Source organism: Zosterops lateralis, assembly GCF_965231275.1.
Source record: "Zosterops lateralis genome assembly, chromosome: 18".
NCBI classification, from domain to species: domain Eukaryota; kingdom Metazoa; phylum Chordata; class Aves; order Passeriformes; family Zosteropidae; genus Zosterops; species Zosterops lateralis.
The window spans coordinates 8,496,016-8,520,341 of record NC_139778.1 but is presented as its reverse complement, the minus strand read 5'-3'; the positions used below and the strand labels follow the sequence as shown (position 1 = coordinate 8,520,341).

Here is a 24,326-nt window from a genome sequence, read left to right as displayed (position 1 = left end):
CGGGTTATCGGGGCGGCCCGCACGGGGCGCGGGAGGCTCGACACGCCCGGCAGCGGCCGGAACGGGGAGCGGCCGCAGCTCCGCACCCGCCGCGGGCCCGAGCGGCGCCTCGCCCCGGGGGCCGTTCCCAGCGTCAGCAGCACCGGCCGCCGGAGCACCGGCCGCGCCCGAGGGACGGACAGCGGCGCTGCTGCTGCCCGGGGGCCCCCAGTGCCGGACCCTTTCCCCGTCCCCCGCCCCGTCCCCGCCCGCCCCTCTCCGCCCCGTCCCGCCCCTCGGGCCGGCGCTGCGGCGGCTCGGCCAGGCCCGTCCCCCCGCGGGGCCCGGATTGGCGGCGCCGCCGCCTCCCCGCCGCTGCCGCCGCCCGGCGCGGGCAGGAGCGGGCCAGTGCCATGAGCCGCGGCTGAGGCGAGGGGCCGGGGCAGCGCCCAGAGCCGTGGCGGAGGTGAGGGGCTGGCTGGGGCAGCGCCCAGAGCCGCGGCGGAGGTGAGGGGGCCGGGCAGTGCCGGGAGGGCGGCCCCGCGCCGGCAGCGCCCGCCGCTCCCCGCGGGCTGCGGGCAGGGAGCGCAGGGGCCGAGGGCGGCGGGCAGGGAGAGCAGGGGCCGAGGGCGGCTCCGGGGCCGGGTTGGGGGGATGGCGGCCCGGGGAGAGCCGGGGGTCCGCGGGGAGCGGGGCCGGGCCGGGCCGGTGCGGGGCTGGGCGGGATGGAGCCGCTTCCCCCCCGGGTTTGCCGTGCCCGGGGTGCAGCTGGGCAGGAGTACCAGCGACACCTTAAAAACAAGCGACAGAGGAGGCGGCAGCGGTCGCTCCTGCTGGAACCAGGGCAGATTTTTACAGTTGGCTTTTACCACCAAAGGCGAGAGGTTTCCTGTCTGCTAAAATTGTTTCCTCTCTCTTGCCCTAGCTGTCGGCTCCTTGGTTTCTGCTTCTCTTTAATTTTCAGTGTCATCTCTGTTATCTCCATTGCAGTTCTGGACTAAACCAGTGTGTCTCTTCAGCGTGTGCTAAAGTTCCTTCCCAATGTTTGTGCTCAACTTCTTGGTGATTTTTATCTGTCAGTAAATGTCTTCAGGAACTCCTTACTGTAATTTTGGGAAATTAAGTACAAAGCAGAGATTAGCTTAAACTTTTGTATGTAACTTAACTGTTATAACCATGAGATAAAATAGTTTAAGTCTTCAGTGCTGTAAGATTATCTTCTGTTAAGATGCTTTGTCATACTCCTCTTTCAAGATGATATTGCCTGTGTAACTCAGGAAAAATGAGACATGTTCACAACTTCAGGGGTGTATATTCTTAGAAGAAGATATTGTCTTTTTAGTGCTAAAATAACTTAATATTCCTAAATTGGATAAAATTCAGGCAGTGTGAGTACCCTGTTTTGATTTTCTTGGAACTGAAAATGTGCTAAATGAGAGGTAAAAGCACTTACCTTAAGTGCAAAAGGGTAAACTAGTGATTTGGGATGTTAAAATTGACTTTTAAAGACTCTGACATCATGCTGTTTAGTGATTTATGGAAGGTTACTGTTCTGTCTGACTTCAGAGCTGATCCAGCAAGGTGCTGTGTTGTGGGTGGCATATTAATTATGCTCCAAGCAGGTGCTGAGGCTTGAGGTGGTGTTTCTAAAGCAGTGCAGGGTGTTTTCTCCCTTGAGTAAAAGACCAAGAAGTTGATTCTGTGCTCAGAGATGTCTTGGAATTTGCTGGGGTATGGTATGGCCTGGGAGTTGTACTGACAAGCTGAACACTTCTCTTGTGAACAGCACTTCTGGTCCCCGCAAAGAGCTTACTGAAATTACCTATTTCAGAAAAAAAACCTCCCCAAAATCATTGACTAAAATCCAAAGTTAAAACTTGAAGGACAGGGCCCAATAGTGTGAGTAAATTGCATACTTCTTTTTGTGTGATAACAACCTTAAAGACTTCCAGCTTTTAATACCAAATGCTTAATTGTTTCTAACTAAAGAACTTCTAAACCAGCTGTTTTTCAAAGTAAGGAATGTGGAGCAGGAAGCCTGGACATAATGTATAATGCCAGTAATTTCTCTGTTGTGGTAGGTGTGTAAACAAAGTAATGAGAGATAGAGAAATTTACTTAGCAAATAAATGGCTGATACAACTGAAATACATTTAAAGTCATGTAGCTACAGGACTGAGGATGCATTGTTGCATTCAAACAGCTTTTTCCTTGATGGTTTTGGGGATTGTGCTGCTCTACCCCTACCTTCTGTGCCAACTCACCCAGTTCCATGTGATGAAATCAGAAGGTTTCTCTTGCAGCACATCTGGAAGGGCACCAGAGTTACATTGTGTGGGTGAAGGTGACCAGTCAGGGGCATGGCAGTGGGCAGGGGTAAGGACATGTTCCCTGTCCTGCTCTCAGGACTGAGCTTTAGCCAGTTTTGCCTGTGAAGTGAATAAATTGTGGTGCTGAGTGTGCAGAGTGTAACTGACACCTGCCCGGGTTGAAGAAAATTAAAGGCTGTTTATTAGAATAAACTGTAAACCTACAAAAGAATGGAGGGCAGGGTAAATTCTGGTTTTAAACACAGTCTTGGAGCTTGGAAAAGTCCCTCAAATCTCTGGGGTTTTATTATTTTTCTTTGGTAAGCTAGAAATTGTGGTATCAGATGTCCCCAGTAGTAATGCTAATTCAGTGTGCACTGAAACATTTATCCATGAATAAAGGCCTCATGTTCTAGAAACCCTTACTGCCCTAAATGAAACAATCAGATTACACTGTATACTGGAAAATGAGAGCATAATGTAGGCTTAGAGATTAGAGAAATAAAGATAAGAGTTAATACTGTGATCTGACATGAGTGTGTACTTAGAATTAGAAGAGATGTATTCAGAGTAGAAACCAACTCTGGAAGTGCACAAGGGTGCCACATGTGCCTGATAAAGGGCATGAACATTTTTAAGTGATGCGAAGTGGACACTTGAAAGGATGTGTTGTGCTTTCAAGGCGGAGGAGAGTAGAACACTGGGCTACTGAGAGAACAATATCATGTCGGAACTGTTGATACCAAAAAAAAAAGTTTAACACTCCTTATTGTGGGGAATTGTGCTAAATGGTTCAGATTCACAAAGTAAAGGGTTTGGTTTGGGGAGGGGTTCTACTGCAAGTGGTTGAATTAATCATCTTTTCTGGACAAAAACCCCCAATTATTGTGTCATAAAAATATATGATCAGCTGTTCTTGACGGAATTGTGAATTATTTCCTTTTGGAGGTTGGCTTCTATAACTTGGCTTCTGTTAACATGGCAAGCACAGAAGTTTGAAGGTGGAAAGTTAATAATAATTCATCAAAATCCCATTTCCAGCTTAAGACAACAAGACCTGAAGATTGTGCATTGGCTGGGAGGGTTTATCCTCACCCAGCAGCCTCAGGCCCTGCTCCCTCAGAGCATTGTGAGGGATGAGGTTTGACCTCCTGCAGAGACAGCACTCAAGCAGTGTCCTCTTCAGAACAGCAGTAAGTGAATGGATTTGCTTGGATTTGGACTAAGCTTTGTGTAACACAGGTCCTAAAGTATTTCTGTACTTGACAAATGGAGTTTTAAGTCTTTTAAGGTGATTTTTAAGTTCTTTCACACATTTCTTTATTGGAGTTTTGCACTGGAGGCTGCTGTGTGCTGACTTGGTTTCATGAGTTTGAGTCTGTACAGAGCAAAATCTCCTCTCCTTGGTCAGCACAGCAACAATACAACCAGTGTAATGCAGGACTCCCAGTCAGATCAGTTTGATAATGCAGAATCTGCCTCTTTCTTAATTTCCTTTAATGGACTCCTTGATGACCATTATCTCTGAAAAATAAAAACCAAGCGTCTTGAGTTGAAATTGCTCAATTAAAGCATCTGAGAGGCATTGCTTGAAGACTTCCTGTGTTAGCCAAGGCCAGTCTTGCTTCTGTTGGAAATGAGAAAGGAAGCAGGAGGAGCAAGTTTTGATGGTAGAGTATGTTAGCTTGACTTACAGTGTGCAGCAATCCCTGTAAGTTTTGCTGGTGTTTTTTTCTTTCTGCTTCACCCTCAGGGAGGAGAGGAGTTCCAGGCTGTTGTGTTATTTACCAGTCACACTTATTCTCTGGGTACTGTTGTCTCTGTTGAAGCCAATTGTTACTGTCTTTGGAGAGACATGAGAATACAATGATAAAAAAAAGGTTTATTCTCTGATCTTGCCTTTCTGCTCCTCAAAACTCCTACTTCTCTGTTAGTTGTCTTTCCTATTTGTTTTAACTCTCTCCTCTCCTGGCAGTAAGGTGTGTTACTCTGCTATGCAAAGACCAAATCAATTCCTGGGGCAGTTGGGGTTCTAAAAGGGGAGAGGACTGATGGACAGTGGATAGCAGGAGATCAATAAACATGGTAAACAGTGGTGTTTTCCCATAAAGGCCAGGAGGGCAGTGGAAATGAATAGTTGTGTGAACCTGGCTTTAATATTCATTACCCAGTGTCTCAGTGATTTATGAAGTGTTGTGCTCTCTGACCCTGCTGGTGTTGGGTGACAGTAATGTTGCAGGAGAATGTCCCTTAGTGCTGTGACTGTATTGCATGTCCTGCAGGATTGTTACCCCGGAGCTGTGAGAAGGTGGGATGGTCAGGCTTGGAATAGGATCTCTTTTAAGAGCTTGAAAATGGTTTTCAGGCATTGGAGTGCTCTTTTAAAGGATCTGTTTGAGCCAGAAAATTGCTTTATTGGGTTTTAATAGTGGAAATAGAAGACAGAGCTACAAGACTTCAGATCTTACTCTGGATTTCATGTGTTTTGTTTAAATTATGCTTCAGTTGTAAAATAACACTGCAAAATTATAAGCACAAAAATACAGACTCCTTTGATATTGGGAATTTCAAAGCAGACGGAGTAAGAGTGAAATGTGAATGTGACCTGTCATGAGCTGCAGTGAAGTGCTGATCTGAAATTAAATAGAGAGATGTAAAAAACACTGTTTCCCTGGAAGTCAGGATTAAGACTGAGAAAAGAAAAATGTTTGTTTTTATGAGGTCAGACAGGCTGGAAGAATGAGGGTTGTGTGTGGGGAAGGAGCTGGTGGTGCTCACACGCCTGTTGTGGGAACTTGGGTAGGAAACATCGGCAAACATGTGACGTGGAGAGACAGTGCAAGTTGTCTGAGTTGTGCTCCCTGTCTCCTGCCTGCGAGCTACAGCATGTTCTGCTTCTTGTCTTCTGAGAGCCCAAGTGTCCAGAGCCTGCTTGCTCCAGGCTCTGCCAGGGATCCATCCCAGACTCCTCTGGCTGAGGCCAGGAGCCATGCCCTTGAAAGAGTAGAGCACTGCAGAGCATTCCCACTGCCCCCACTTCTTGTTCCCATCTCCCTGCCCCACTGTGGCCAGGGCAGGGTGAAGATTTCTCTCTGGATGCTTTCCAAGCAGGGCATTATTACCATTCTGCTTGCTTAATATGTATCTGTCATCCCTGTTGCCCTGGAGGGGCTTGACTTTCTTTCCTAATACTCTTGTGTAATGCTTGGGGTTGGTCACATAAATAAATGTACTTCACTAGGAAATGAAAGTGATCTGTACAACTCTTGTCTTGTTTGGAGCTGCTGTGACGTTTGATAAGGCTTATCTTTGTAGGACCTCCTCAGTAGCATTTCTTTCTGTCTAATCACTTCCACACTTCTTCCTTTTCGACTTGACTTGAAGTATTAAACAAAGGAATTGAGAGAAGTGGAAAGAACTGAGGGGGAGATAATCCTGAACATCTGTCAACTCAGAAGCATGCTGGTTAATAAATGCTCTGCCAGGTTTTGAATAAACCTTCTGAGCAAATGCATGACAACTTTACAAAAGTATTTTTATAGAAAAGAAAAAAGTGTTACTTTTCTATTTATATGTTATTTTTAGTGAGTAGCAAGAGATATGGATGGAGAACGGACCAGCTGTGCATACAAACTTTCTCCTATTTTGAAATTCCCTTTATTCCCTTTTATCATTCCCTTTATGACAACAGGCCGAGTGTTCCCAGAAGCCTTAACACTGCTGAGAGTTTTCAGGCAAGCTGAAAGCAGTGCCTGACAATTTCAGAAAACTGTGAGTGTCTGAAAAGATGCATTAGGAGGTGTCTTGTATTTAAGAGTATAAATATTTAGTTGTGTAGCTCTCAATTTCTTTTGTCATGCAGCTTTGAGATGTGGATAGGCAATGGTTTTTGAGTATTAAACATTTTACGAATCTTTGCTTTTCTGATGAGTTGGGCCAGCTTTCCAGTTTTACTTTTAAACCCTATCTAGATAGCTGTCATTCTTTCTACCAAGTTAAAACTTCACAATTGAAATGATAAAAGTTAGTGAACCGTGGGGCTGCCCCATGAGTGGTTTTGTTTTCTTGGGATGTATTTTTTAATCTGCTTCTTCCATCCAGCTGCCCTAAGCACTGCATTTACCAATGAAAATACCACGGGCTGACTGTTTTGCAAACTTCTTTGTAGACACGAATGGGTGAGGTGTGAACAGTGGCTTTTCCAGCCTCCTCCTCCAGTAACCCCAGCCAGATCAGTGCTGGTTTGTGTGGTCTGTTCAGATCTCAGGCTGCTGAAGAAGGGATTGTCTGTTGGCATAACACTTCTGATCCTTCACGGAGCTGGGAGAACTTTTGATGGGGTGTGGAGGCTGTTCCTCATTTTCACAGAGAGGAGCTTATCTCGCGGGGTGGTGATGAATGGAGGTGAGAGATTTCCACCCCATGTGTGCATTTCCACTTGAACTGTTCAATTCATTTTCCCCAGAAGAGTGACCAATGTTGTATCTAAAGCATTCCTTGTACAGAGGCAGCTCTGTAGGGATGGGAGCAGCTTCCTCACCCTTCAGTCCTCACTATTTTGTCGCCTTAGCCTGGAAGACAACCTGAGCTGCCACTCCTGCTTGGCTTCTCTGCCCTGACCTCTCTGAACAATTAAAAAGCCTCGTTTACACACCCACGCCCTGATGAGTGTGTGCTGTGCTTACCCAGAAACATACTCACAGGGCTTGTAATGCAGAGCTTGATTCTCTTTGGTAGACAAATGCCTGGTGGATGAATTAAGCGTGAATATAGGAATGTTTCCCTATGCCTGAAATTAGACTTGCCTGCACAATTCTGTAATTGGACAAGGCAGGATATGGCTCAAAGACACTTATTTCCCTTTGCCCTTTTGAATCCATCTGGTGGCTTTTGCTGTTCTTTTATCTCCCAGCAAATCATGATCTTAAAATTGATGACCTCAAATTAATTTCCTTGAAGCTGCTTTAATGACACTTCTCTTTCTATGCATGTGTGTGCACAAGATGTGACCCACATAGAGGGGAGTGCATTCACCTTAACTGTTTTTTAACTGCTTGAGACTACAGAAATTATTTCTGAGTGCAGTAGTAAAAACTTCTTTGGTGTTGAAGGCATTTCCTGGACAAACATTACACTGATGATACCTGTTTATTGAATAGCAAATACAGGATAAGAAAGGGAAGACTTTTGCTTTTTTTTTTTTTTTTTTACAAGGAACTAACTGCAAAGGAGAATGACAATAGAGAGTTTGCATTAATACAGCTTGAATGTAAAGTAGAACTGGAGTTCTTAAAAATTTATCAAATTCTTTTAAGCTGTTCATATTGCACTGTGAATTCAGCAGGTATCTGGTGAATTTTGGTGTGTGTTGCTACAAGACACCCACCTGCTGACCTTTTTACTTTTCAGCTAGTGGGGTTGTCAGATGAAATTCCTGGAGACAATCATGCTCAAAAATGTTCTCAGAAGTGAGGTCTGTGTGTGTGTTTTACAGCTCCCTATGTAGCTGGTCAAAATTTAGTATGTGCCTCTCTGAAATAGAGTTCTGGAGGAGTGATTTCATTTACAGAAGTCCCACTGTACTGGTCTACCTGAGGTTTGCCTTCTACTAGGTTAAGGACAACCTGTGTCTCTGTGCTGTGACTGAATTATAGCTTAGAGGAGCAAAGATTGAGAGACAATAAGTAATGGGTGAGAACACTTCTCAAGGAGTGCTGAAAAGTTCCGAAAACCTTTAATGGACTTAAACCTTTTAAGGAAAAATTTATTTTCCCTTCATTTCACACTGATGGCCTAGTTTACACAGGGAAAGACCATGTTGGGGTAGCTCCATGCTGCTGAAAAAAGAAGAGAGGAGAGCTCTGTTTATGTGCTTCCTCATCTTATTTTGTTTGCCCCGCCCCCCCCCCCTTTTTTTTTTTTTTTTGACTATTCACATGACAAATTATCCTTCCAGGCTTGTTATCAGTACCACATTTTGAGAGAGAAAAACAGAGTAGGAAGGATCCCCATATGCACAAGGACCTCACTTTACCCACTCAGTGTACTGGTTTTCATTCTCCTTATGAGAAATACAGTGTCTTTACTTTCCTGTGAAATTATCATTTAAATTCAGAATGCCAGCAAAGTTGGGTTGTGGGTTTTTTTCACGTATCTCCCTCCCATGGTTTCTTAGCAATTAGGCATTAAAAAATATGTTGTGGGAGGTGCTCATCATTTTCTGACTCAGTTGGTTTCAATGGGAGTCAAGCCTGTAAAGCAGCTGTTAAGGTCAGGCAATCTGTAATTGACCTGTCAGACGTTGCAATTACAGTGTATTGCAGCTGGTAGAAATAGGAGTTGCCTCCATTGCTCCTGAAAAAAAAAAACAACAAAAAAAACCCAAAAGTAACCCAAAAGCAAAGCACCAGAAAGCTTTAATATATTTCAGTGATTCATTAAGTACCTCTCTCTTCTGTGTGTAATGCAAGAAACAGAGGGGAATGCAGATGGAGCTGCTGCCTTTGATTTCAGCGCTGTTTGTGGCAGGGCCTCTTTCATGTTCTGAATAAACAAAGTCCAGGGAAAAATCTTGCCAATGTCTGTCAATTAATAAATTTACACCTTGAAATGCTTAGTTATAAATACTACGGGAATAATAAGGAAACGTGTTTACATGAAAACATGTGGAAATGCTTTTGCCACACACTGGTTTTTGCCTTAATGCTTTTTTGTGAAATTAATTAGAATGTGCTGTAATAGAATAACTAGGACTTGTATAGTTGCTTCAGCCCTGTCCTAATGTTTTCACTGAGCCTCACTTAATATCTTTGCTCATTGAGAGTCGACAGTGTTTGTATGTTGTTTGTTTGCTTGGTTTTTTGGCTTTTTTTAATAAGCAAAATGCCTTGTCCTTAGAATGATAAAAATTCAGGTTGTTTGGGGCCATCTGGGTTCCGTTTCAGTGTCTTGGATGTTGTCCTGTGCTCATCACTCTGTGTCCTCCAGCTGGAAAGCCACAGTGCTGCTGAACTTTTGCATTTTAGTTTCTAGGTATCTGAGTTGAACATAAATCTGAATGAGATGAGCGTTGCCTCAAGTAGCGAGAGAAATGTCTGGTACTCACCAATTCCAAATCTGACATTTTATTTTCTGGCTATTCTTAGGACAACGATTCTTTAGAGTTTGTTTTGTTAACCTTCTATGGATCTTTCTATGAATTAGAAATTTAAGTATTTTATGCACAGAACGTAGTTTATTATCTCTGCACAGTTCTTGCTAGAATATTTGTAATTCTAGAGCTGCATTAATGTGGTTCTTGGTCTTTGCCATTGCTGCTTTAAGGTGTTAGTGACTCTTCATGATCTTACTTGTTCCATAATCTGTGTGAACACTGCTCTTCAGTCAGGGAACTTAAAACAAAATTTTTCTTGTCCTCCTAATAATACTGAAACTAAAAATAACATGATTACCTGCACAGGGCTTTCGGAGAACTCTGGAATTCTAGTCCATTTTCTTCCAAAATTAGATCACAAAGAGCTTTTCTGTTCATGTGGTGCTGATTTATGTTTCTTTTGCAGTTTCAAGGTAGCAGGGAATGCTGGTAATACCTTTCTCCATTAATTTTTCCATGGAATCCAATGACAGGAGAGACCACACATTGCATGGGATGGAGTGATTGGCAGGACTGCCTTTCTTAGGTGCTGAGAACAATTTTTTTAGCGAAACTTTGCAGAAAATTTTGACTTTTGGGTTGAATTACTTCTGTCCTACCACTTCTCAAACTTGATGGCAGCTCTGAAAAGACTTGCATGTTTTGAAGTCCTGTTTATTGTCCTTTTCCTAACCTTTTCTGTCCTTTGAACCCTTTGGGAATTTTGCTTGCAGAAGCTTCTGAGAAACTGATCTGTCATAAATGCATTTCCTGCATTTATCAAAGACACTTTTCCTTGGGTAGATGAGATGCAAGGAGGTGAACAACTGTAATCAATGTGCCCTCTAACAGCAGTTCCCTAGGTTAATATTTGCAGCTTGCTCTGTATCTTCAGGTGCCTTAAGATAATTAATTTTCATGTGTTAAGTACAACTGCCTTTCTAGTTAGGTATGAATACTTTATTTGTATTAAATGTAAATGTAGCCCTCCTCCCTTCCCCAGAGAATTTAAGCTTTCTCAAAATAGCCTTGCTTTGATTAGTCTTGTTTTAGTTTGTGCCAGCTGCCTGGTCCGTTGATCTTTGCCTGTTTTTTCTAATGGTTTATTTTATTTGAAGAGTTATTACCTTGCTGGTTTATTTTATTTGAAGAGCTATTACCTTGCTTCTTAGGGATGTGCAAGGCCCAAAATGAAATACTTCTAAGTATTAAATGTTTTAGTCTTATTTAATAATACTAGAGAATATCCCCTTCTGTAATTTTGAAAATATCTCTGAGACCTATAGAAACCGTGACTGTATACTGTGTTTTGTCCTGTCAGGTTAAAAAGCCATAAAGCACCTTGCATGTTAATCCTCTGCAGAACATGAAATTAAAATGAAGGCCGTACATAAAAAATATGAAATTTGAGCATTAAAAATCCCCTGAGGGGGGAAGAAAAAAAAAAGCTGTCTTTAGATACCTATGGGTAAATCTGTAGATTCCATTCCTTTTTTGATCATATCAACATTTTACATGGGGATCTAGAGTTTCAGTTACTAATTGGTGTTGCTTCTCTGTGTATCTCATGTGGACAAGCCTGTTTATTTTTAAAACCTTTTCATATGAAGGTGTGTGATGATTGTTTTACCTTGGCAGGTGCTGTGACTATTCATGGAAATTTTTTGTTAGGGAAATGAATGTAAATGTAAGAAGTCCTTGAATGCTCACTTGCTACCTGTAGGCAGTTCCACCTATTGATGTACATTTGCACGGGAAAGAAGAGCCTGCAAGACAATTCTGCTAAGCCCTTTTTAATTTAGGATTCAGGGCACCTTGTTTTACTTAATTTTGGAAACATGCTTTTCTCTAAGTCACTCGGTCAAAATTTCCCCTAAAGATTTCATAGTGACCTTTCATTTAATCGGAGATGTGGGCAGAGTTTTCAGCTGTGGACTAATCCACAGAGGTTTTAGATAATCTTTTATCAGATTAATGTGGAGGTGAATTGTTTTTCCACCGAGATAAGAGAGCAAGTTACAATTCTGCACAGTTTTACCTCACCATTTACCCTTTCCACAAGGCATAATTTTTTATGTGTAAGCTTTTGATGCTTTATTATCACAGAAATCCAACATGTTCACCAAAAGATTGTGATGTACTCTCCTCCCTTTTAGAAGAGAGCAAATGCAGCAGTTATACATTTATTGCTCAGAATTGTAAGACCGTTGTTGGGCTTTTTTTTGCTCTCCTTTGGCTTGCCAGGGGGACTCTGAAGAGATACAACAGTTTGAGAAAAGTGGGAAAAGGTGGCTTTAGGCTGTCTCCGAGTTTGCCCTTGTTTTAATGTGTCTATTTCTGAATCCCTTGCTGCAGGAACTTCAGATTTAGGTCTGTAAACTTTTCTTTTTCTGGGGCATTTCTCTTTTCACTTGTGGCCAAATTAGTTTTTTTAGGTAATTTTGATGCTAGCAACTAGCTATCTGGAAAAACCTCTTATTTTAACATAATTTTAAAGACAGCAATATATGTTATAGGAAATGAGTAAAACCCCAAAATCTGTGATGAAGGGGAGAGAGGGGAAGATGGTGGTGGTTTGTAACTGTTTTGTTTTGTTCTGGGAAATAATAAAAGGTCCCTTTGAACTGTTAAATATGGAGTGTTTCGGAAGAAAAAGGTGCTACCTGTTGCTTGCAATTACAAATGATAAACAAGAATATAGTTCATAGGAGGAGAACACGTGAATGGAGAAAGTATTATGTATGTACTAGAATTTTTATTCATTCTTACTGTGCCAACTGGGAGTAAATGTTCTTTAATATAATTACACTCTGGTGCAGTTTGAATCTATTCCAAAGAGCAGAGCTTTGCCTAAAAACGTCTTTTATTTCTTCCGTTAGGGAAAGTGTTGAATTCCTTAAAAATACTGCTTCACTTCAGCCTTCAGAAAACTGTTAGATAAGAAGGAATTAAACTTTTCTGAGTTTCGGGAGAACCTTTAACTGCTTAGACTTTTGTGTTTGTTAAAATGGGACTGCAGTGCAGCTTTTAAAGTTTTTGGAAGTGGTGTGTCATGGAAGGAAAATAGGAAATAATAACTTTTCTTCTATCAGTAAAGGCAGAGGAACTAATGTGGTAGCTGACCTTTTTTAGGGCTTTGGGGAAAGTGTTAATATAGAACACTCGCTTAGCTAACATTAAACAACCTATGCTTGATTATATTTGAAGTGTTGTAAAGACAAGCTTGGGGATGTCAGCAGCAGCAACAAAATTCCAGTAATTTTGTCTGCAACAAAATTCCAGTAGTTTTGAAGGCTCCTTATTTGCCATTGTAATTTTACTTGACTTTTCTATCCTGGACTTAAAACGACTCTTACTCGTCTCTTTGATAGGTTTATAATTTTCATTAGAAGTGTTATCTCGTTGACAAGACTTCAAAATCTTTCCTAGGATCTTCTTTTTAAGTATCCCTAAGCATACTTAAATGCTGATTATTTAACTTCAGTTGTTCTGAACTTAAAAGCATTTGCACAAAAATGTTTGGGTTTCTTTAAATGATGCTCAGAGAGCTCCTGCTGGAGGTGTTTTACCCCTCACCCATCTTAGTTGTGCTGACCTGGGTTGCTCTGTCAGGGGTATGTGCTTTGTGTGTATATTATGGTCCATTACTGGGTGGCACCATCAATTTTGGCTGTGATCTGGGATTGGCTTCTGCTCAACACATTTGACTACAGTCTTTTAATAGTACTTGATATTGATATAAACTCTGTCATTTCTGCCCTTGGATTTAAAACAGGTTTTGTTGGGATTTTTTCCTCTTCCCCCCCACCTCTGTATCTCAAATCCAGTTGCATGAACTTGGAAAGTGAAGCAAAACTCCCTTCTTGCTCCTGGTGGAAACTGAGCTGAAAAGCCTTATCTCCAGGCTGGGTAACTGGATCCCTGACAGGAAGGTTTCACAGGGCTATTGTGTGATAGTAATTACCAACCCTGGCTCTGTAGTTCATTTAAAAGTAATGACTAGTGGATGTAAAAGGAACAATAGATGTTAACTATGGAATACATTAACTCATGGAGATGCCAGGGGAATTTAATTGATGATAATTAGAAATGTGAATGGGGATAGGAAAGAATGTTGAATTTTGCATTTTGTATCCCCCTCTTTTTTTTTTTTTGTTTTCTTTTTTGTCTTTTATGGTATAGATCTGCTGAATGAGATGAAATCCATGTGATAGATAATGTCCCAGCAGCTGTGCTCTCTGCTTCAGGGAGGGCATTCTGGGCTAAATGGGAATTGGCTTTCTAGGCTACTTCTCTGGCAAAGTACTACTTTTCACTAATATTGTGCTTCATTTTGAAGGACCTGAAATGAAGACTGTGTAACAGAAAATTTTGTCTGATGCTGAGAACTCTGTTACTTATTTTAAATAAGTATAAAGAATTGCAGCAGTTCTCCCACATATCTCAGTGTTGGAAGGCAGATATTGGTTGAATCTCTAGTAAATCAAACAGAATCTAGAACTTCTGAGAGCAAATATGAATTTGGAGAGCAAATATGCTTGTGGAGGTGTTCCCAGTCTGGGAAAGATTTAATGTGCTGCTGGCCTGGATTGGAGCATGGCTGTAATGTGTTAGTGGGATCCTGTTCCTGTTAATATAAGATCTGTCACTCCACATGGAGGCTGCAGAGATTGTCTGAAACAAATACATCACTTCTCTTTCCTGCCAAGAAGGGTAGATTTAGAGTATGAAGTGTCTACCTGTTTTGGGTCTGACACTTGAAAATTACTATCGTGTAACCCAAAATTATAAAAAAGGCTCCATTAATCTTAAAGAACAACTGGGTTTTGTTCCCAGTCTGCCAAAGCAGGAGCTGTCTGTTGGATGGGTGATAGCCCAGGAGGGTTACTGGGGAAAGCAGAGGCATAACCAGTGAGAAACACCTTTCCCTGTGAACAGCTGTGGCAATCTGTATGAAGTTGAATTGTAGCATTATCAGCAATCAAATTAGTTGTTTCCTGAACAGCATTTAGGGCTTGTTCTTCTGGTGCAACTGACAGATACAGGGGAGAGGATTGCTGTGCTGTTTAATAACCTTTAAGGCTTTTCCTTTACTTAGGAGGAAAGGAATTTCTGTTCTGTAGAAAACACATTTTTGGTGTCTGTTTAGTAGCAACAAAAATACAAGTGTTGAACCTTGCTGCACATTTTTCTGAAAGCATTTTGCTAATAAAGTGTACTGTGCACCCTTTCCCCCTCATGAAGATGTTGCAATAAGTAATAGCAATGTGCTGCAAAGCATGTGAATTTAGTTACCCAATCCAGCCTGTTTCTCCAACTGAATGATTATGACTAAGTACGGTTATATGCAACTTTGACATTTTAAGTTATTTCCTAGTTTGCTGCTTTGTTGTTTGAATCACTTTCTAAATTGTTATGTGAAAATAATTGCTTTGCTGTATAAAGTTGGTGGTATAATTGTCTAAGGCTCTTGGATAGATTGTGTGTTTTCTCAGTGCTGTGAACAGGTGCTTTCTGGGGCTGGAGAAGGGTGGGGTGTGTTTGTCCACTGCACGGGGAAGGAAAAGTGTTTATGCTGCTGGATGCTTGCAGGCTCTTCCTGTGAACTCCCAATTAGTCATTGCTGGGAAAGACACTTACAAGAGGTGTCATGGCCGAACCCACACCTGGCCTCTCCCTGGATGTCCCTGTTTGTCACCAGATGCATCACAGCGTGGTGGAGACACAGTGTCACCCAGGCAAAAACATCCTCAGCTCCAGCCACTGCCTCCCTGCTCGTAGGAAAGGGCGGGGTGAGGAATGTTGTCTGTCCCCTGTTTGCCTGGCTCAGGGTTTCCTGTTGTTGGAGCTTTAAAAGCAATGCCTGTAGGTGAGGATTATAAACTGCTCTTCTGTGGGAGATGGGGATGCAGTGCCTGGAGGTCAGAAGTGGAAATGGCAGCAGCTGGTTGGCAGCTATCTCATTCCACCCTGCAACAGCATCCAAAGTTCAGACCTTTGGGGGAAAGGAATTATTTTCTGAGCAGCCTTCTTCCCTTCCGGGTAAAAGTTCATGTTTTGAATAATTTGAAGCTTGAGGATGTAAGACTGTTACTCAGATCTGCCTGCCACATAAATAAAACTGATACCTTGCATCTTCAGAATCAACTCCAGAAAAACCCCTGAAGAGGCAGCCGGGGAATGGGGAGCAGTGTGGCCTTCAAAAGAAGGACCAGTGAAAACCTGTGTTTCTAAAAGTACCAATATAATCTGCAAACAATCAGTTTGGAATTGTGCCACTTCAAATGGTGAGGCTGGAACATCAGGTCTTCAAACAGCTGAGAGAGTAGCTGTGCAGTAAGGAAAGGAAATGAGTGAGGAAAATGTAGCCAGAAATGAGTGAGAAGTGAATCTGTTAAAATGATTTAAGGGGTAAAAATGTATAGTTCAAGAGCCTGATGAAGTAGCTTTATCAAAACCTAACACCTACTGAAAGAGCTGTCAAGGAAAAAAATTCTCAGCATCTACTTTGGGAAGGAAAAACAAAATGAAAGCCCAAATCTTCCACAATAAAATAGAGCTTGTGTTTAGGAATGGATCGGAAACCTGTCCTTTTATGTGACATAATTTGTGGTACAGTAATGTGCTTAAGGTAGGCAAATACTGGCTAATCAAGAATTGCCCTCCTTTCTCTGTTAATCATGATGTTAAAATCTTGCTTGTTCAGTAAGCAGTAAAATCTCTTTTCAGTACATTTGTGTGTGCAAGTAAAGTTCATCTGTTTCAGGTCATTAGCACTGCATTAGCACAGCATGGCAACTGGTGTTTAAACACGAGCTAATTAATGTTCAGTGTAAACACAGTGTGTTAAAGAGCTATCCAAACCCATGAAGTTCTGGCTAATACAAAATGCCACAATGGAAGTGCTGGGGAGGAGGGGAAAATTGCTAATCTTTTTGTCCTGCTTTCCTAGATTATTGATAAATGGTTAATGCTGAACAGCAGAAGAGAAAGGGTCAAACTGATGCCACCAGCATTGTGTGCAAGGGGGATTTTGTTACTATGTTTGTGGGGATTTGATTATTGTTTGGTTGTTTTTTCCTTCCTTAGTGTATAGTGTTGTGATGGCTCAGTGACCTGGAAAATGTGTAGGAGTTTTTGTACTTTCAAATTTTGGTGTGTTAGTTTTGCAGTTTCACAACTGGGCCAAAATATTAAACATAGCTGATGGCTCAGCACTATGGGAATGAGGATGGATATGTATCTTGTCTGGTAGTATTTTTTTCCCTCTCCAAAATAAATTTGGGGGTGTTTGTCCAAAAGATCTGGTAATTTGCAGTCTGAACTATGTGAGATGTAACCATGTCCCTGGTGGCCAGCAGACAGAAGCATGGATTCATTCTGTCTGCTGATGGTTCCCAGGTGTGCTAATCCAACAGGGAAATGAGACACCAAATTTCTTACCAGTCTTAGCACTCACCAGGTTATACATACAGGTGACTGATAAGTGTATATGTAAACTCAGGTAACTTGGAGCTCTTAATATTTGGGTAAATAACTACTTGATCCCCAAATGTAGTAAGAAACAACTTGCTGAGCCCCAGGTGGGCTGCAGGCACATCTCTACTGAAAGGACTTCTCTTGGATGAGTCTGATGGATTTTGGGGAGGACAGAAGAAAACTGTTCTATAGTAAAAGCTGAAGTCAGAAGTGATCTTTAGGAAGAATTTTTGTCTCCTGAGCAGTCATCAGAGCAAGGGTGAGATGTCAAGTGAAAGCTTGACCAGGGTCTAAATGTTTCTTTTGGTCCTTTGAATCCAAACTGGCTCCCTGTCATAGGCAGATGAAATGAGACTTAAAAAAACACGAACAACCAAACCCTGCAAATGAAATTTCTGAAGGCTTTGCATGAAGCAGGTTAACATTTAGCCTCTTCTGTACAGCCTTCTTGGGAAGTCCATAAATGCTGGAAGAGGCAAGGAGCTGTCAACAATTTAGGACCATAAAATGGACAACTATAGTGTGTAGGAAGTTGTGGACAGACACTCGCTCTGAATAAGCTGTGTAGCAAAGATCTGCTGGTTTGAAATGTTTACCCCAGCTTAGTTTAGTGGCAGGTTAGAACATGTTTACATGAACAGCTCTGCTAGGAAGTAGAAAGGGCTACAACCTTTAGTAGGATGATGATGCCGAACAGGTGGCACTACCTTGCTGGATAATACAATCTGATATCACAACTGTTTGTGAAGTGCAATTTCTTCACCACCACATAATCATTCTTCTGAACTGCTCTTTAAACGTCAGCAAAGGCCTCGCATTAATTCAGCTTGACAGTTTGATTACAGCATTTTAACAGCTTCTGAAAAATAATTCCATTACCGACGTGGTAAACTCACTGTCTTGGCAGTGGAGATAAAGTGCTGCCTCCCAGCTGGAGAGGCAGAGCTAATCTTGTAATTCCTGGTCCATCTCTCTGTATGGTCACCAGTGCCTTGATTTAAATATATGCTATTTCCTTTCCATATAAATACATGCTAAATTTACTTTCATGAATCAATAAAATCATGACTCAATAAAATGCTTGAGTAATGCACTCCCCACAGGATGACCTTTACGTATTCCTGACCTTGCTTTGAGTTTCAAATTTTCTTTATTTATAAGTTATAAAGCATGAAGTGTTACATGTAGAAGGGACTGAGATCAGAAGTGAAGAATTTCAGTGTGTTGGGGTGGGATGGGGCTCTGGAAGTCAGAGGTACATCTGGCAGGGAAAATAGGTGATGCTTCAGAGATGAGCTGTAATTTCAGGGCACTTGAAGATAATTTTAACAGCCTGATGTGGTATGTGGAAACATGTTAAAACATGTTAAGTAGCACACAGTAACTTAGATCTGTAATTTTGAGCATAGGCATCCTCTGCTTCTTGTGTGCTTTTGTTGTTGTTGTTGTTGTTGTTGTTGTTGTTGTTGTTGTTGTTGTTGTGAGTTGATTTGGGATTTTTTTTTGCATAAATTTGTGTTTGGCTTAATGCTTGAAAATAAGGGTATTTGAAGGGGGGAAAAATGCATTTAACGTCGTGTTATGTTTTCTTCCCAGTCCCTGACACATCTCTGGAACCTGCAATGACAAGTCGGAACAGTAGCCATGCAGAGAAAACTGGTGAAATGTCCTCAAAGCAGTCAACACCAAAAGTGCAGGTCCAACGATCTGTCTCCCGAGAAACCATCACTATTCATTTCTCTGCATTTGGGAAGGAGGAAGAAGAGGAGGAAGAGGAGTTTAAAGAGTTTCCTGATGAGGAACTAGATGACCAAAGCATTGTAACAGCACTTGAAGCCAAGGAAGACCTCTGCTTTGAGCATACTGGCCATGACCTTTTTGGTCCAGCTACCTCGCTTAACATGGCCAACTCTGCATCACCGCTGTCCTCATCGCCTGCAGTTCTGCCAACTGCAGAAACTGTGAAGCTGTTGGACTCTCCTTCCCCATCCCAAATACTTAGTGCAGTGCCACCAGTCCTGTCTCCATTGTCACACTCATGTCACACATTTGGCACATCAGGTGCAGCAGCAACACCTGTGGAACAGAAATCCAGTCTGTCTTCCCCTTCCTCATCCCCTTCCAGATCAGTTGCCTGCTCCAGCGGATCATCCACAGTTTCTAGTTCAAAGCCTTTTAAGGGGTTAGTCAAGTCCTTTTCAACAGAAGTGGAACCAAAAGAACCCACCCCACCGATGCGACATAGACAGTTAATGAAAACCTTGGTGAAATCTCTGTCTACAGACACTTCTAAGCAGGAGTCTGAAGCTGTGTCTTACAGGCCACCTGACTCAAAGCTGAATTTGCATCTGTTCAAACAGTTCACTCAACCTCGAGCTTCAGGTGGTGATTCTAAAACTGCCCCCTCCTCTCCATTAACATCTCCCTCTGACACTCGTTCCTTTTTTAAAGTACCTGAAATGGAGGCTAAAATTGAGGATACGAAAAGACGCCTTTCTGAGGTAATGTATGAGCCTCTTCAGCTGCTCAGTAAAATAATGGGTGATGAAAGTAGTAGCCACAGGCCCAAAGCCTTATCTTCAAGTGCTTCAGAACTCTCAAACCTTTCCAGTTTGAATGGCCTTTTGGAAAGCAATAACAACTACAGCATTAAGGAAGAGGAATGTGATTCGGAAGGGGACTTCTCTGGGGGTGACTTTAACCTGACAAAGAGTTATCAGTCAAGAGGGGCAGAAGAAAATGCAAAAGAGATGGAGACCAAAAGCTCTCAGCCTGCAAGCACAAAGGATGTGGGGTCAAAACCTTCACTTGTACTTGAAAAATGTTCATTGTCTGCACTAGTGAGCAGGGAGGATGAGGAGTTTTGTGAACTGTATTCTGAAGACTTTTTCTTGCTAGAGGAGGAAAGCAAAACTGATAAACCTGCTGAAACTGTGGTCAGTCCCGAGGTGACTGAGGAAACTGTTACTATGCTCAGTAGTGAAGATGAAAATAATCTGGATGTGCAGCAGCCCAAAATACCAGTGAAAACTTTATACTTATTAATACTGTTAGTCTATGCTTACCTTGTTATCCCTCTCCCTAGCTATTTAAGTGGACTTTTACTTGGAATGGCCCTTGGATTTATGGTAGCTGTCTGTGTGATTTGGCTTCTTACTCCATGTACTACTCATGACTATCTCAAACTGCATAAAAGCATGAAAAAGCGATGGAATACAGGAGCTCTAGACATCAAAGAACCTGAAATACTGAAGGTGAGGTCACGGCATTTTGTGTGTGTCTGTGTGCATTATTTTGGGTAGAAAGAGTAAACTAGATTTATCCTGAGGGTGTAAATGAGCTGAAATGTCCCCATTTGTAAATAGTTTTTTAGGGTCAACTCACTTTGGCAGGGACACAAATGGTTTAGTATCCAAGAATATATAAGACTTGAGTGTCTTTAGGGATTCGTAGAAAATGGAATTTCTTCAAAAGTAAAAGAACAAATGGCTTTGCTGATAGATTTGAAACGATCCAGCTGAACTACTGAGAGCAAGTAGTGTCAAAGTTCAGTGTGTAAAATAATATTTGTGCTTCAAGCTGCATCTTGGGAGATGTATTTTGTTTCTGGGATATTTTCCTGTCTAGGCAGTAATTTGTTTGTCTGGTCTGTTCATAAGCAGAGACAAAAGCATTGTGTTCAAGTGGAGCATAGAGAGTTGGAGATCATATGGGTCCTCCTCAAACATGAGCTAATTGAAATGGGAGGAGGAGTTACAGTTCAGCAAATTGTGCCTGAGACCTGGGTTTTAAGTGAAAGTTTGTCCTCCCTCTTCTCTGCCCTCCACTTGATGAGATACTGCACGTCTGTCACTTTGTGTGTCACTTTGCTGCCTTTCCAGCTGTGATCCATTTAACCCCTCTGTTCCTTCTGGTCTCTGTCCTGCCCTCCTAATCTCCATCTGTGAAGAATTCAAATTATATTTTCCCAATTGCAGAATTCTGAGCAGTAGAACATCTAATAGCTTCTGATGTGCAGCAGAAGCATTTCTGAGTGCTGATGGTGTAACCTTCACTTGATATCAACTGCTTATGAGACTATTTGTGGAGGCATTTTTTGTATTTGTGTAAATGTTAAATTGAGCTTTCTGAAGGTGCAGCTCCAATTGTAATAGCACAAAGATTTCATGAATTTAAATTCAGATGCTATATATTGTAGAATCTACAGTGTATTGATGGCTAATTTCATGTGTCTTTTGGTAACTGAAAAGAGAGAAACAGAATGTAAAACTCTACTTTTGTTGCATAAAGGCGGCAGTTGCATGTCTAGCCCTTATTCTACCTTGGTGTTCCCTTTTTTTTGTGAATGGTAGGAGCTGTGGTTGTTATTTGTTGTAGTGAATTCAGACTGAACACTCATGTCTGCCCAGTTGAATTACCTGCTGCTCCCATGTACAAATCATTACAAACTTTCAGTTCAGTCCTCCTTATTTGGAGCCAAGACCCTTCCTCTATACTTGAAAGCTGGTGGAGATCCTGATGTTCATTTTTGGTGGGTGTTAGGTTGTCTCTGAGATTTCAACTTTTAGTCAGGAACCTTTAAACTGTATTTTAATGCTTTTATTGAAGAGCCACATCTTATGAAAATGGCTGTAGGCAAGAAATGAACAGTGCAGAGAAGTCTGTATAAATGTACATTAATGGGTTTTATGACTTGCTGACTATTTCTTGTGCTCGTAACACACAAAGTAATTGTCTCTAATATGTAAATGCTTCAGGAGTTTAAAAACCAGCTCGGTGCCTATATTGTACTGGAACATAATGTAATACGATTCAGCAGATTGCAAGTTATTATTCCCACTTCATACAGCTATTTTCTATTTGTATCTGTCAAAATGAGTACTGGACAGCTTAGATCCTCTGAAAAGGAAGCTGAAGACTTAATCTGTAACAAAACTGAGGGGAATATAGGAAAATCAAACCTGATGCTCTTGCATGAAGATGTTCTCTTCAGAACTTGTTGGTCTGGTATTCTGCCTGGACTGCTGTCATGCAGTTATGATCAATGCTCTGAGTGAGATCCCTTCATATGGGGCTCAAGGAGTTGGGATTCTGCCAAACTGCTGTCAAGCTATTTTTGTACAAATACGTGTGCATTCTCCCCCATGTAAACGTTGCCTGAGAAATTTGCATTTCCCAGGTTTTGAAAACTAGTGCAAAATTCCCCTCAGCAGTTGCTGAAATACTTGAGCAAGTTATTTTCTCCCACAAAACTGTTCCTTGGCAGTGGAAGATGTAAATTATTGTTGTGCTAGTGAGTGTTTCTATAGGTGTCTATACTTAATTCAGTTAAATGTCCTTGGTACTGGGGGAAAACATCCCCTCAATCAGAAAATGCACAAAACCCCTGCATCTTTATTGCATGTTTTTGTATCTGCCTATTCCCTTAGTTTTCAGTTCTCTGGCTTTTTTATCTTTTTTTTTTTTTTCCTCTGCCCACATTTTTTCGTTCGTTAATCCATTAATCTTTTCTAACTTCCTTCTTGGCCTTTTGACTGTGCGTTCTCTTGTGTTGTGCTGGCTGATATGAAAGGTTTTAAGTAACAGCTAAAATGGGAATGATAAATTTACTCTTTCCATTAGAAAGAACTTTTAGACAGGGGCAGTGCCTGCTGGAGAAATGGAGGTTTTGAGTCACAGCTGTACAGAAAGAGGAGGCTTTTTATCAGCGTGCTATTCCTGAGTGCCATCCAAGGGATTTCATGTTTGATAGTGGCCTCTGGCAGACAAATGTTTTTTTCAGTTAAGGTGATGGTCGCTTCTCCTGCCTCAGACCTTTTTTGTGTCTTTGGATTCCCTGTGAATGAAGCTCAAAAAAAAGCATTGTATTTTTCCCTCATTTAAGAAGCAAAATACTATTGAAGTATTATAAAATGGTGATGATAAGAGGGATACTATTACAATTAGTGTGATTTGAGTGATCGACAGTCTTGAAAAAATTTTGGTGCTAAAGCATTTGATTATATAATTTAATAATAATGGCCATTAACCAATTAATATCACTAAGAAACTTCAGGGACAGTTTTAATCCAGATTTGGGCTTGTATTGTGAAAGTGGCTTTTGTGATTTTTTAATTTTTGTATTTAAAAGTATCATAAGTAATAATTTTAATTTATTTTTACCCACAGACCTGGTCTGTGCCCCTAGTCCTCTGGGTCCTTCATAAGGATCTTTTACAGTTCTCTCCTTCCTCCCCTCTCAGGTTATGGTGTAACACACCTGAGACCTTAAATAAGCAGCACTAAAAAGTTGGTACCTACACGGCCTGTGCAGTTCTTACATAAATTATTCTATTGAACTGCAGTTTGAATAAAAAATTTGGAGCCTAGAGTCAGGAAAGAGGAAAATCAAACTGGGGAGGGTCTGTTTTGAAACTGTTTTTATGGGTAGCCATGTCCCTCAGAGTTCAGTGTTCCCCAGGGATGGAGCAATGGCAGCAGCTGGGGATTGTAGCTGTGACCTGAGCAGCTCCATGGTCAGGGTGGCTCCCAGCCTGATGGCCAGGCACGTTCTCCTGCTTTCAGCTGGGAGTGTGGAGCAACTGCTGACCTTTGTAAATGGAGATCACAGGATCAGTGTAAATGGCCAGCAGCTGCACAGTGGCATATGACTATGGTCATTGTCCTCCCAGAATTACTAAATTTCTTATTTTAACAACTTCTCTAGAACAGAGAAGACCTATCCTACAGTCACTCCTCCTCTACACAAGGAAATCCATTGTTGCTTCAGTAGTTTGGGAGAATTTATCTGTTGCTAGCACATTACGATAACACAACTTCTCTGTTTGGGTGCATTGCAAGACGGTTTCCGTGGGCTGAGTCTTTTGTTCCAGTTTGGTTTTGCAGAAAGAGAGGCAGAGGTATTTCTGATGAAATTGTTCTAAAAGTACAGGAATTTTGGAATGACTTTAGGGACTTCTTGGATAACCTTCTCAGTGTTTTTGAAGCTGGGTGAAACAATTTACAGAACTGAAGATCACTGAAGTGAGAAAGCAGGTGGTGTTGTTATCCCCTTTAACACTGTTAGATAAAATTCCTTTAGCTGCCATACATTTTCAGATTCATTATTAGAGTGAAGAATCGTCATTTAGTGAAGCATTAACATTTTACTGTCAGCCATGCAGTTTATCTCTGTAATAAAAGAACTTGAAAATCAAGGGCAAAGAAGAAACTTCATCCTTAGAAATTTGAAAACTAAAATTTTATGTACAAGGAGGGTTTGTAGGAATGTGCTGTGTCTTTTGTCCCAACTGTTGTCTGCAATTAAAATCCCAAATACTTAAACCTAAACTTGGTTCTTCAGTTGCTGATAACGTGGTGGTTGGGCTGTGTTTGCACTTCTGTGGGGCTATGGGTGAGCACTGTAGGGTGTGAGAGTCGTGTGTTTG

General features: G+C 41.6%; 1 protein-coding gene across 3 annotated transcripts in view; it reads left to right on the top strand.

The window, feature by feature from the left end:
• Positions 1-360: 360 nt before the first annotated feature.
• The window catches only part of TEX2 (testis expressed 2), a 45,392-nt gene continuing 21,426 nt past the window's right edge, over positions 361-24,326 (top strand). The window contains exons 1-2 of one of the 3 annotated variants that reach the window (XM_083874589.1): positions 361-486; positions 18,496-20,153. In XM_083874589.1, the coding sequence (XP_083730715.1) occupies positions 18,522-20,153 (1,632 nt within the window). In that variant the 5' untranslated portion in view covers positions 361-486; positions 18,496-18,521. Of the gene's footprint in view, positions 487-3,356; positions 3,482-18,495; positions 20,154-24,326 lie in introns of those variants that run through there. The other 2 variants (XM_083874588.1, XM_083874590.1) reach the window with 2 other exon arrangements.